The 13,363-nt window shown below is 41.8% G+C and overlaps 1 protein-coding gene across 1 annotated transcript in view; it reads left to right on the top strand.

Moving 5' to 3' along the window:
* The window catches only part of rad1 (RAD1 homolog (S. pombe)), a 23,631-nt gene extending 11,297 nt beyond the window's left edge, over positions 1-12,334 (top strand). The window contains exons 2-5 of the mRNA XM_043706454.1: positions 2,152-2,260; positions 2,372-2,630; positions 10,318-10,416; positions 10,500-12,334. Of these exons, the coding sequence (XP_043562389.1) occupies positions 2,152-2,260; positions 2,372-2,630; positions 10,318-10,416; positions 10,500-10,683 (651 nt within the window). The 3' untranslated portion in view covers positions 10,684-12,334. The remainder of the gene's footprint in view (positions 1-2,151; positions 2,261-2,371; positions 2,631-10,317; positions 10,417-10,499) is intronic.
* The last annotated feature ends 1,029 nt before the right edge of the window (positions 12,335-13,363 follow it).

Here is a 13,363-nt window from a genome sequence, read left to right as displayed (position 1 = left end):
CAATTGCTGAATGTGCACACACTTTCCACACGTATACGAGCCAGACACACCAGAGTCGTTGACCTCCCACATCAAGCACGTAGCGCACTGAACCAGCTGGGCAGTCATGTCTTCACCCTCTTCAACTGTGGTATAATCACTTCACTCAACCTCCTTGTCAAAGATTCCTGAGCTGAAGCCTCACTCTTCTATCCAAACTTCCTTAGACCCTCTTTTTGTGGCAAGTCTGTGGATTTTTAATTTAGGTTAGAGGAGGAGGGAGACCCTACTTTGTAGGACCTGGGGTTTAGAACTCACCCACTCTAATAGCAATCACTTACCTTCCCGACCGGCTTTGCGCTCCGCCTGAACTTCCTCCCAGCTCCCGCCGCTCTCTGCTGCGAAAAACCTTGTGCAAGGGCCCTGAGCAGAATTCAGATATTCGTCTTATACTGTTTCTTATCACGCTCTCAAGGACAAAGACTGTGAAGATTTGAGTTATTCTTTTCTTTTCATTTCCTTGTTGTGGACATACTGTTCTTATATTTTTCTCTTGTTGAATGTTTACAAAGTTCCGCAGAGACAAGCTGTCCCTCGACTGCAGACTTCAGCAAAGTTGCAAAGTGTCAGAAAATTTTAAATTTAGTAAAGCAATGTCTTTCAGATTTCAGAGTAAATGGATTTCAGAGTAAATGTCACCTTTTGTTAATTTTCCATTGCAGGGGCAAGGATAGGGTGAATAGTCAGGTCTTTTTTCCTAGAGTAGGTGAGTCCAAAAATGAGGGCACAGGTTTAAGGTGAGAGGGGAAAAGATTTAAAAAGGATCTAAGGAGCAACTTTTACATGCAGGAGGTGGTGCATGTATGGAATGAGGTGTCAGAGGAAGTGATGGAAGCTAGTACAAGTACAACATTTAAAAGCCTTCTGGATGGGTATATGATTAGGAAGATTCATGGGCCAAATCTTGGCAAATGGGATTAGATTAATTTAGGATATCTGGTCAACATGGGTGAGTTGGACTGAAGGTTTTTGTTTCCATGCTGTACATTTCTATTGCTCTTTCTGTGCTGGATATAGACAGGTTAAGTGAGTAGGCAAAAACATGGCAAATAGAATATTACATGGGAAATGTGAGGTTTTGCACTTTGGTCTGAAGAATAGAGAAACTGAGTGTTATTTAAATAAGAAAGATTGCGGAAAATTACAGAACAAAGAGATTTGAGAGTCCTCACTATGAATCACAAATAGCTAGTATCCAAGTTCAGCAAGTAAGAGGGAAGGCAAGTGTGCTTTTGGCTTCTTATTTCAATGGAATGTAGAAGTAGTAAGGCTTTGATAAAACTGTACAAAGCACTAGCCAGAAGACTGTTGGAATATTGAGACATTCTGGGCTCCTTATTTAACGAAAAAAATATGCTGGTAATGGACAAAGTCTAAAGGAGGTTCACCAGGCTGACAGTAGGCCTGAAGGGACTGTCGTTTAAGGAGAAGATGATTAGGTCAGTAGTTGGGATTTAGAAGAATGAAAAGTGACTTATTCTTAGTAGGCAAGATTTATCAAGAGGGTGAGAGGGAAGCTTTGGAGACGTTGTTCCCCCATGTGGCAGAGTCTAAGACCAGAAAGCATAACCTCGAAATAAGAGGTTGTGCATTTATGAAGAGAAGAGATGAAGAGAAATTTCTTCTGAGAGTTGTGAACCTGTTAAATTCTTTCCTGCAGAAGGCTGTTGAGAATAGGTCATAAAGTATATTTAATACTGAGATTGACAGATTTTTAACTAATCAGGGAATCAAGGGATTTGAAGAAGAGGTAGGAAATTGGAGTTGAGGTTTATTAGATGGGCTGTGATCTTCTTGAATGACAGAGACCACTCGATGGGCTGAATGGCCTATTATTGCTCGTGATGAAGGGCTTTAGCAAAACGTCAGTTCTCCTGCTCCTCGGATGCTGCCTGACCTGTTGTGATTTTCCAGCACCACACTCTCGACTCTAACATCCAGCATCTGCCATCCTCACTTTTGCCTTGTGGTGGATTTTGTGGTGGGGTTGCTTGGCGTGGGAACGGGATAAGGGACTGGGAGCACTCATTCATATCCTTATTAACTTTCTCCCTGGTGAACTGTATGGTTTGTTCCATTTGAAGATTCACTGCTTAACATTTTTTGTTTTAGGCATGTATTTTTCAAGAATTTCGAATTGAGGAGGACTCTGTGATGTTTGTAGTAAACCTAACAGTTCTTCTTGATTGTCTCTCAATATTTAGTGCAAGTTCCCTGCCAGGTAAATGTATTTTGATAATTTCAGATTTGAGCCCATTAAAATGATGATGCTTTTAAAAGTAAAATGACTGAATATTGACCTGGAGCTGTCTCTCCTATTCTTTCTTTGTAGGAATGACAACAGCCCTGAAGATGTGTTACCGTGGATATGGAAACCCATTGACACTGTTTCTGGAGGAGAGTGGTGTGGTAACAGTTTGTAAGATTCAGACTCAGGAACCAGAGGAAACTCTTGACTTTGACTTCTGTAGCACAAATGTTGTAAATAAAATAATTCTGCAGTCAGAAAGCCTTCGGGAGGCCTTTGCCGAGCTTGATATGAGCAGCGAGGTGCTGCAGATCACAATGTCTCCAGAAAAACCCAATTTCAGGTACTGAGTTAACTTTGAACTCAAGTAGGCCTTAACAAAGGAGGATCATAATCTGTACCTGACACTTCTTCAACATTCTGACTGTGTACCTTCCTTAGGAGGAAGCCACTCAGCCCCCACCACAAGAGAAAGAAGTAGGAGTAGGCCGTTTAGCCCCTCATGCTTGCTGTGCAATTCTATAGGATCATGGCTAATTCAACATTCCTCATATCCACCTTCCTGCCTTTTCCCTGTAACTCTAGATTCCCCCACTGGTCAAGAAACTATCTATCTCAGCCTTAAATGTGTACAAGGTCTCTGCTCCCACAGCTCTCTGTGGCAAGGAGTTCCAAATATCTCAACCCTCTGAGAGATTAACTTCCTCCTGATCTCAGAAATGCAAGGGAGGTGGTGTAGCTCTGATATTCAAGGATGACATCAGGGTGGTGCTGAGAGATTATATAGATTCTGTAGAGCATGAGGTTGAATGCTTTTGGGTGGAAATTAGGAATTCCAAGAAGAGTAACTCACTGATAAGTGTAGTCTATAGGTCACCAAATAATAACCGAATCAGAGCCTTACTCAAAAAACTTCAGAAATCTGGAGAAATAAATCAGACCAACTTCCAAAAAATGAAACCAGACAGATCCAACACACCAGGCTTCTACAGCTTACCCAAAATTCACAAACTAGAAGCCCCCCTCAGATCTATAGTCTCGCTACCTGGAACAGCAACTTACAGATTGGCCAAGGAGCTACACCAAAGACTAAAACACCTAGTAGAAGACTCACACCACTCCATCCAAGAATTCCTGAAGACCATCAAAAACACCTAGATAGAAGAGGATGAAATAATAGTCTCTTTTGATGTAACAGCCCTGTTCACATCCAACAACATCAACCTGGTCAAGGAAACACTGACTACACTATTAGAAGAACCAAAAACACATCCACCAAACACCACCAACTTCATCAGCGAGGACAATATCATCAAGCTAGTGGACCTATGCATTACCACCCATTTTACTTTCAACAACAAAACCTACAGACAAACCAACGGAACACCCATGGGATTTCCAATATCGGGGTTCTTAGCAGAGGCAATAAAACTCAATTAAACAGCTCCCTTCCTGATGAAGGGCTTTTGCCTGAAACGTCGATTTTCTTGCTCCTCGGATGCTGCCTGACATGCTGTGCTTTTCCAGCACCACTCTAATCTAGACTCTGGTCTCCAGCATCTGCAGTCCTTGTTTTTACCGAGCTCTGCTAACCATCCAACCCAAACATCGGGTCTGCTACATGGATGACACCTTTGTCATCACTAAACGAAACAAATTAGAAGAAACCGTCAAGACCATCAGTAATACAATTCACTAAAGAGGAGGAAAATAACAACAAACTGTCATTCCTAGATGTCACAGTAGAGCAAACAGCCAATGGGGAACTTCAAACCAGCGTCCACAGGAAAACACCACATATGGACCAAATACTGAACTACAGAAGCAATCATCCCAACACCCACAAATGAAGCTGCATTCGGACATTATTTGGACAAGCCACCACACACTGCAGCACAGAGGAATTACAAAGAGCAGAGGAAAATCACCTATACAGTATATTCAAAAAGAATGGATACCCAATGAACGCAGTCTGCCGATTTCTCAGCAACAAACCCACAGAAGCAGACAAAACATGACCAGAAACCCTAGTCACTCTCCCCTACATCAAAGACATCTTGCAAATGACTGCCAGACTACTCAGACCTCTTGGCATCATGGTAGCCTACAAACCCATCAACATATTAAAACAACAGCTAATGAACTTGAAAGACCCTATATAGATAGCAAGCAAAATTAATGTCATTTACAAAATACCTTGCAAGAACTGTAACAAACAGGCAGAAAACTAGTCACCAGGATACATAAACATCAACTAGCATCAAAAAGACATGACCAACTCTCACTAGTATCCTTACAAACAGATGAGGAAGGACACCACTTCGACTGGGACAACACATCCATCCTGGTCCAAGCCAAACAGAGACACGTACGAGAATGGCATTCCAACCAGAACTCTTATGAACAACCACATCGACTTGGATCCCATTTACCAGCTCTGAGAAAAAGAACAGGAAATGACATCAACCCAAGGAAACCTAAACACACAAATAGAAGGTGAGCCATACCACCAGTGCTTCATCCGGAGGCTCACTGATGATGTTACCTAGTATGATGACGAAACGTCCGAAAATGAACCTTCCAGCTCAGCTAGCAAACCGTCCAGAATAACATCACATTGGGGGAGGGCAATAAACAAGGAAATAACTAATACCTGAAAAAATAGTACAGCTATTATCATGGGGGATTTTAATCTGCATGTAGATTGGTTGAACCAGTTCAGTCAGGGTAGGAGGTGTTCATTGAGTGTATCCTGGATAGATTTCTTGAACAGCATGTAATGGAACCGATGAGGTAGTAGCAAGCTATCCTAGATCTGGTCCTGTGTAATGAGACAGGAATAGTTAATGACCTCATAGTTAGGGATCCTCTTGGAAGGAGTGATCACAGTATGGTTGAATTTAAAATACAGCTGGATAGTGTGAAGATAAAATCCAATACTAGGGTCCTGTGCTTGAATAAGGGGACTATGATAGAATGAGGGAGAACGTGGCTAAAGTAGACTGGAAACAGAGACTTTATGGTGCGACAGTTGACGAGCAGTGGAAGACCTTCAAAGAAGTTTTTCAAAGTGCTCAGCAAAAGTATATTCTGGTGAGATGAAAGGACTGTAAGAGGAGGGGTAATTTGCCATGGATGTCTAAGGAAATGAAGCAGGCTATCAAAGTGAAAGAGAAGGCATATAAAGTGGCCAAAAACAGCAGGACTCTGGAAGATTGGGAGAACTTTAAAGGTCCACAGAAAGCCACAAAAAAGAGCTATAAAGAAAAGTAAGGTAGAGATGACAAAAAAAATGGCACAGAATATGAAGACAGATAGTAAAAGTTTCTATAAATATATGAAACGACGAAGAGTAGCTAAAGTAAATGTTGGTCATTTTAGAGGATGAGAAGAGGCAGTTAGTTATGGGATATGATGAAAAGGCTAAGGCATTGAACAGGTACTTTGTATCGGTCTTCACTGGAGGATACTAATAACATGCCAGTAAGTGACGAAGAGATGAAGATAGGTGAGGACCTGGAAACAATTATTATTATAGAAGAGCTAGTGTTGGGTAAGCTAATGGAGCTAAGGATAGATAAGTCTCCTGGCCCTGATGGAATACATCCTCAAGTACTAAAAGAGATGGCAGGAGAAATAGGTGGACTGGCGGTAATTTTCCAAATTTCACTGGACTCTGGGGCAGTCCCAGCAGATTGGAAAATAGCAAATGTGACACTACTGTTTAAAAAGGGAAGTAGACAAAAGATATAGACCAGTGAGCTTCACCTCTGTAGTGAGAAAGATGCTGGAGTCTCTTATCAAGGAAGAAATAGCAGGGCATCTCAAAAGAAAGTGTCCCATTGTACAGGCGCAGCATGGGTTCATGGATCATGCTTCACAAATCTTTTAGAATTCTATGAAGACATTTCAAGCAAGGTGGACAACAGAGACCCAGTGGATGTGGTGTACCTAGATTTCCAAAAGGCCGTTGACAAGGTGCTGCACATGAGGCTGCTGCATAGGATAAGGGTGCATGGTGTTAAGAGTACATATTAGCGTCAATAGAGGATTGGTTGCCTGACGGGAAGCAAAGCATGGGGATAAATGAGTGCTATTATGGCTGGCAATCAGTGACTAATGGTGTCCCTCAGGGATTGGTGTTGGGACCATAATTATATACAATTTATGTAGATGATTTGGAGTTGGGGCCACTTGTACGGTGTCAAAATTTGCTGTTGACACTAAGATGAGTGGCAGAGCAAAGTGTGCAGAGGACTGTGAAACTTTGCAGAGGAACATAGATAAATTAAGTGAGTGGGCAAAGGTCTGGCAGATGAAATTCAAAGTTGGTAAATGTGAAGTCATACATTTTAGTAGGATCTCAGCCAAGTAGATTATTACTTGAATGGTAAAAAGTTGCAGCATGCTGCTGTGCAGAGGGACCTGGGTGTGTGAATTGCAGAAGGTTGGTCTGCAGGTACAATAAGTAATTAGGAAGGCAAATAGAATTTTGTCCTTCATTGCTAAAAGGTTGAGTTTAAAAACAGAGAGGTAATGTTACAGCTGTACAAGGTACTGGTGAGGCCACATCTGGAATACTGTGTGCAGATTTGGTCTCCTTACTTAAGAAAGGATGTACTGGCACTGGAGGGGATGCAGAGGAAATTCACTAGGTTGATTCCGGAGTTGAGGGTGTTAGTTTACGAAGAGAGGCTAAGTAGATTGGGATTATATTCATTGGAATTCAGAAGAATGAGGAGTGATCTTATAGAAACATATAAAATTATGAAGGGAATTGATAAAATAGAAATAGATAGGATGTTTCCATTGATAGGTGAAACTAGGACAAGAGGGCATGGCCTCAAGATTAGACAAAGCAGGTTTAGAACTGAACTGAGAAGGAACTTCTTCACCCAGAGGATTGTTAATCCGTGGAATTCCTTGCCCAGGGAGGTAGTTGACGCTACTTAAGCAATCAATTATAAAGCTAAGGTAGATACTTTTTTGAAAAATAAAGGAATTGAGGGATATGTTGAAAACATGCCTAATTGGAGCTGAGTCCAGTTAAAGATTAGCCATGATCTTATTGATTAGTGGAGCAGGCTCGAAGGGCTGGACGGCTTACTCCTGTTCCTAGTTCTTGTGTTCCTACGAACAGCCTACAATGTATTGTGGCTGTATTAGAAAAGCTTGGCTAGGAGTGCAGTCAATTCTGGATTACAAACCTTCAGTACCATTACTGGAATGTTGTCAGACCCCAGAGCCTTTGCAGTATCAAGTGCTTCCAGTTGTTTCTCTGGATATAACATGAAGTGAATTGAATTGGCTGAAGACTGATATCTGTGATACAGCGCATCACAGAAGGAGGCCAAGGTGGATCATTCTCTCAACATTTCTAACTGCAATACTTTGGCCTCATCTTTTGGGCTTCCGTTAATTGAGGATGGGGATATTTGTGGAGGCTGCTCCTCCAGTTAGCTTAATTGTCCACCACCATCTGTAACTGGATGTGGTGGGACTGCAGAGATTCAATCTGATCCATAGTGTCGAACCTGAGAGAATGAGTGAGATTCTGAATGATTACTTTGCCTCAGTGTTCACTGAGGAAAGGAACATGATGAATGTTGAGATTAGAGAATGAAGTTTGATTAGTCTGGATCATGTTGACATAAGTAGGGAAGATGTGTTGGGTAGGCTAGAAGTTATTAAGGTGGACAAATCCCCAGGACCAGATGGGATCTATCCCAGGTTGCTGAGGGAGGCGAGAGAGGAAGTAGCTAGGGCCCTGACAGATATCTTTGTGGCATCCTTAAATACAGATGAGGTGCCGGAGGACTGGAAGGTTGCTCATGTTGTCCCCCTGTACAAGAAGGGTAGTAGGGATATTCCGGATAACTACAGACCAGTGAGCCTGACGTCGCTGGTGGGGATGTTGCTGGAGAGGGTATTGAGGGATAGGATCCATTTATATTTAGAAAAGAATGGGCTTATCAGTGATAGGCAACATGGTTTGTGCAGGGGAGCCTTACCAACTTAATAGAGTTCTTCGAGGAAGTGACCAAGTTGATAGATGAAGGAAAGGCTGTTGAAGTCATATACATGGACTTTAGTAAAGCGTTTGACAAGGTTCCCCATGGTAGACTAATGGAGAAAGTGAAGTCAAATGGTGTTCAGGGTGTCCTAGCTAGGTGGATAAAGAACTGGTTGAGCAACAGGAGACAGAGAATAGTAGTAGAAGGGAGTTGAAAGGTGACCAGTGGTGTTCCACAGGGGTCAGTATTGGGGCCACTGTTGTTTGTAATATACATAAATGATCTGAAAGAGGGCACTGTTGGTATGATCAGCAAATTTGCAGATGACACGAAGATTGGTGGAGTAGCAGAAAGCACAAGAGACTGTCAGAGAATACAGGAGGATATAGATAGACTGGAGAGTTGGGCGTTGAAACTTTATTGCTGGAACAGCACAGCAGGTCAGGCAGCATCCAGGGAACAGGAGATTCGACGTTTCGGGCACAGGCCCTTCTTCAGGCGAGTTGGGCAGAAAAGTGGTAGATGAATTTCAGTCCAGACAAATGTGAGGTGATGCATTTAGGCAAGACTAATTCTAGAACGAATTATACAGTGGACGGAAGAGCCTCGGGAAAAGTTGATGGGCAGAGAGATCTGGGAGTGCAGGTCAATTGTACCCTGAAGGTTGCTGCACAGGTGGATAGAGTTGTCAAGAAGGCATATAGTATGCTTGCCTTCATTGGACGAGGTATTGAGTATAAGAGCTGGCAAGTCATGTACAATTTTAACAAGACATTGGTTCGGTCGCATTTAGAATACTGTGTACAGTTCTGGTCACCACATCACCGAAAGGATGTGGATGCTTTGGAGAGGGTGCAGAGAAAGTTCACGAGGATGTTGCCTGGTATGGAAGGTGCTAGCTATGAAGAGAGGTTGAATAGGTTAGGTTTGTTTTCATTAGAAAAAAGGAGATTGAGGGGGGACCTGATTGAAGTTTACAAAATCATGAAGGGTATAGACAGGGTGGATAGAGACAAGCTTTTTCCCAGGGTGAAGGATTCAATAACGAGAGGTGACGCTTTCGAGGTGAGAGGTGGAAAGTTTAAGGGGGATACACGCAGCAAGTACTTCACACAGAGGGTGGTGGACATTTGGAACGCGTTGCCTGCCTCTACCACCTCTACTGGCACGGTAGATTCATTTAAGATGCATCTGGACAGATGCATGAGTAGGTGGGGAGCAGAGCGATACAGATGCTTAGGAATTGACCGACAGGTTTAGACAGTACATTTGGATCGGCTCAGGCTTGGAGGGCTGAAGGGCCTGTTCCTGGGCTGTAAATTTTTTGTTCTTTTGGAATTATTCAGCTCTGTCCATTGCATGCTGCTTTTACCATTACTGAAATGTGGTGTACAGAGGTGCTGGTGATGGACTGGGGTGGACAAAGTCAGAAATCGCACAACATCAGGTTATATATAATCCATCAGGTTTATTTGAAATAATGAGCTTTAGAAGCAATTCTCCTTTGTCAGGTGAAGCAACTTTGTACAGAATTGGAGGCAATGCTCCAGAACTATATAAAACTGCATAATTTCTACTCCCTTGGCTTATACTTCCAATGTTCCAATAGCCTTTTAATTTTTTTTATATACTTGTTCAGTAGTTTTGTGACTTCTGATCATGGGCACTTAAAGTTCTCTACTTCTCCATCAGATCAGTTTGCTCCCACATACATTGTCTATGAGTTCTCTAGTTTGGAGTCATCAGCAAACTTGGTTACTATGATTCTCTGTTCCTTCATCTCAATTTAATATGTTGAAAGCTGAGACCAAGGTGCATATTCCTGCAAACAACACTCGTCACGCAGCCTGTCGTAGCCATATCTCGACTCTATTTCCAACTTTCTAATTTATTTTTTCATATTATTATGGAAAGCTGCCCTCCTGTGTCATTACCATTTGTTATCCTCTATTATCATCTGGGTTTTTTTTTTATTAATTGGTCACAAACTGCTTTTAAGCACCATTTCTGTTTCAGGTTATCTACTTTTGGGAATGCTGGAAGCATACACTGTGATTATCCGAAAGACTCTGATATGATTGAGGCATTCCATTGCAACCAGACCCAATGTAATAGGTAAGATGACGTATTGATTGCATTCTGTTACTGCAGTCCCTTCTATTTTGTTATTAAAATTTAATTTTGTTCTTTCTTATCAGATATAAAATTTCATTACTGAAGCCATCTATTAAGGCCTTGGCTCTGTCCTGTAAAGTTTCGCTCCGTACAGATAACCGTGGATTTCTCTCCTTACAATATATGATCCGGAATGAAGATGGACAGATCTGCTTTGTAGAATATTACTGTTGTCCCGATGAAGAGGTTGGAGAGTTTGATACATGATGTGCAGCCATTTGTCTTTCTGTTTGTCAAAGGAACATAGGAACTGGAGTAGGTCATTCAGCCCCTTGAATCTGCTTCACCTTTCAATAAGATCATGTGACCTATGGTTTGCCTTGGGCCCATATCCCAATTTAAAACTAACAATGGCTGTTTGAGGAAGTGAGTTCCAAACCTTCACTATTCTTTGCATGTACAAGTGTTTTCTAACATCTCTCCTGAATGGCATGGCCATGATTTTTACAGTATGCCCCATGGTTCTAGAATGTTCAACCCGTCGACATTGTTTATCTTTATCTACCCTGCCTTTCCCTGTTAATAACTTGAAAACCTTGATTATATCACCCCTTAACCTTCTGAATTCTAGAGAAAACGGACCTAATTTGTCTAATCTCTCCTCATGACTTAACCTCTGAATCCAGGTATCATATTTGTAAACTTGCATTGAACTCTTCTCAGGGGCAAAATATCCTTCCTTAGGTATGATACTGAGATTTGCATTACATCTTCAAAACTAAGTACCTTTCCTCTTTGCAGAAGCTAAACCCTGAAGCATTGCCCAGCCTGAATTTGACTGTTCCTGTCTCCTGATTCTGCCCCTTAACTTTAGGGTAGTGTAAGTTTATGTTGAAATTGTAATAAATGTGTCTATTGTGTTTGAGGTATAAATATGGAACTGTGAAATTTTTGCAGTAGTTTTGTTGGCTGGTAGAGCTATGTTGGACAGTGTTGAGGCTTAGGTTTTACTTTCTGATGTGCAATACAGAAAGCATTACTCAGATCTTCGAGCGCAGATAGAAGAAAATAGCTTTGATACTTATTTGCCTTTTGGTGGTTGGTGATGGCTGGGTAGCAATGGGTTAGATTGCTGAAGAAGGTATATGGCCCAATAACGACAGTGATGAGAGAGGGAAGCCAGTATATATTGTCATTGAATGAAATTTGTTTCTTTTATTTAAAGCGGTCTTGCAGCTTTTTAATTGATAATTTGCCAATTTATGCTGTTACATTGGTATGACTTGATGTTGTCATTTGTTCTAATAATGTAAAGTTTGTAAAAGTGTATTGCTTCATAGCTGATTTTAAGATTGAAGAAACTAATTTAATTCACATATTGAAATGCTTGTGACCCTAATTCTAGCCCATCCTTTCCAACATATTGAATCTTACAACACAAAAGGTAGTTTGACACATCGTGCCAATATTGGCTCTTTGAAACAGCTAGGACAAAGTGAGGACTGCAGATGCTGGAGATCAGAATCGAGAGTGGGGTTCTGGAAAAGCACAGCAGGTCAGGCAGCATCTGAGGAGCAGGAGAATTTATGTTTCAGGCATAATCCTGTTGAAGGTCCTAGGCCCAAAACGTCAATTCTCCAGCTCCTCAGATGCTGCCTGACCTGCTGTGCTATTCCAGCACCACACTCCCGTGTTTGAAACAGCTATTCAGTTATTTCTATTCCCTTACTCTTTCCCTGATTCTTTCTTAAAATTTACTATTGAACCTGCTTCCATTACCATGTACGAAATGCTTTTTTTGGCATAGATTTTTTTGTATCCTGTCAACACTGGTTTAAATGTTTTTAAAATGTACACTTGATTCTGTCCATTAAAATTCCATACAAGAATTAAAGTTTTCACAAAGCTCAACTTTAAATACATAGGACTGATTCTTGAATTACTTTGACAAAATAATATCTGGATTGTCTATAGAGCAATACAGCGCAGAACAAGCCCCTTGGCCCTTGATGTTGTGCTGATCTGTGAACTGATCGAAGCCCATCCCTCTACACTATCCCATCTTCATCCATATGCTTATTCAAGGATTGCTTAAATGTCTCTAATGTGGCTGAGTTAACTACATTGGCAGGTAGGGCATTCCATGCCCTTACCACTCTCTACGTAAAAAACCTGCCTCTGACATCTGTCTTAAATCTATCACCCCTCAATTTGCAGTTATGCCCCTGTGTATAAGCTGATATCATCATCCGAGGAAAAAGACTCTCACTGTCGACCCTATCTAATCGCAAGCTTTGAGAAGATTTGTAGCTCAGGTCGAGGTTCTGGATGTCGGCTTGCTCACTGAGCTGGAAGGTTTGGTTTCAGATGTTTTGTCACCATACTAGGTAACATCTTCAGTGAGTCTTAGGATGAAGCACTGGTGGTGTAGCCCGCTTTCTATTTATGTGTTTGGCTTTCCTTGGGTTGGTCATGTCATTTCCAGTGGTGACATCCAAATACATAGAAAGAGACCCTCCAAGCCTGAGCCAATCCAAATGTACTGTCTAAACCTGTCAGTCAATTCCTAAGCATCTGTATCCCTCTGCTCCCCACCTACTCATAAATCTTTCCAGACGCATCTTAAATGAATCTGCCGTGCCTGCCTCCACCACCTCTGCTGGCAATGCGTTCCAAATGTTCACCACCCTCTGTGTGAAGTACTTGATGTGTGTATCCCCCTTAAACTTTCCACCTCTCACCTTGAAAGCGTGACCTCTCGTTATTGAATCCTTCACCTTGGGGGAAAAAGCTTGTCTCTATCCACCCTGTCTATACCCTTCATGATTTTGTAAACCTCAAACAGGTTCCCCCCTCAATCTCCTTTTTACTAATGAAAATAAACTTAACCTAACCGTGGGTGGCACGGTGGCACAGTGGTTAGCACTGCTGCCTCACAGCACCAGAG

Source organism: Chiloscyllium plagiosum, chromosome 17, assembly GCF_004010195.1.
Source record: "Chiloscyllium plagiosum isolate BGI_BamShark_2017 chromosome 17, ASM401019v2, whole genome shotgun sequence".
In the NCBI taxonomy this organism is placed as follows: Eukaryota; Metazoa; Chordata; class Chondrichthyes; order Orectolobiformes; family Hemiscylliidae; genus Chiloscyllium; species Chiloscyllium plagiosum.
Note: the sequence above shows the minus strand (reverse complement) of the source record. Positions and strands in the feature narration are given on the sequence as shown.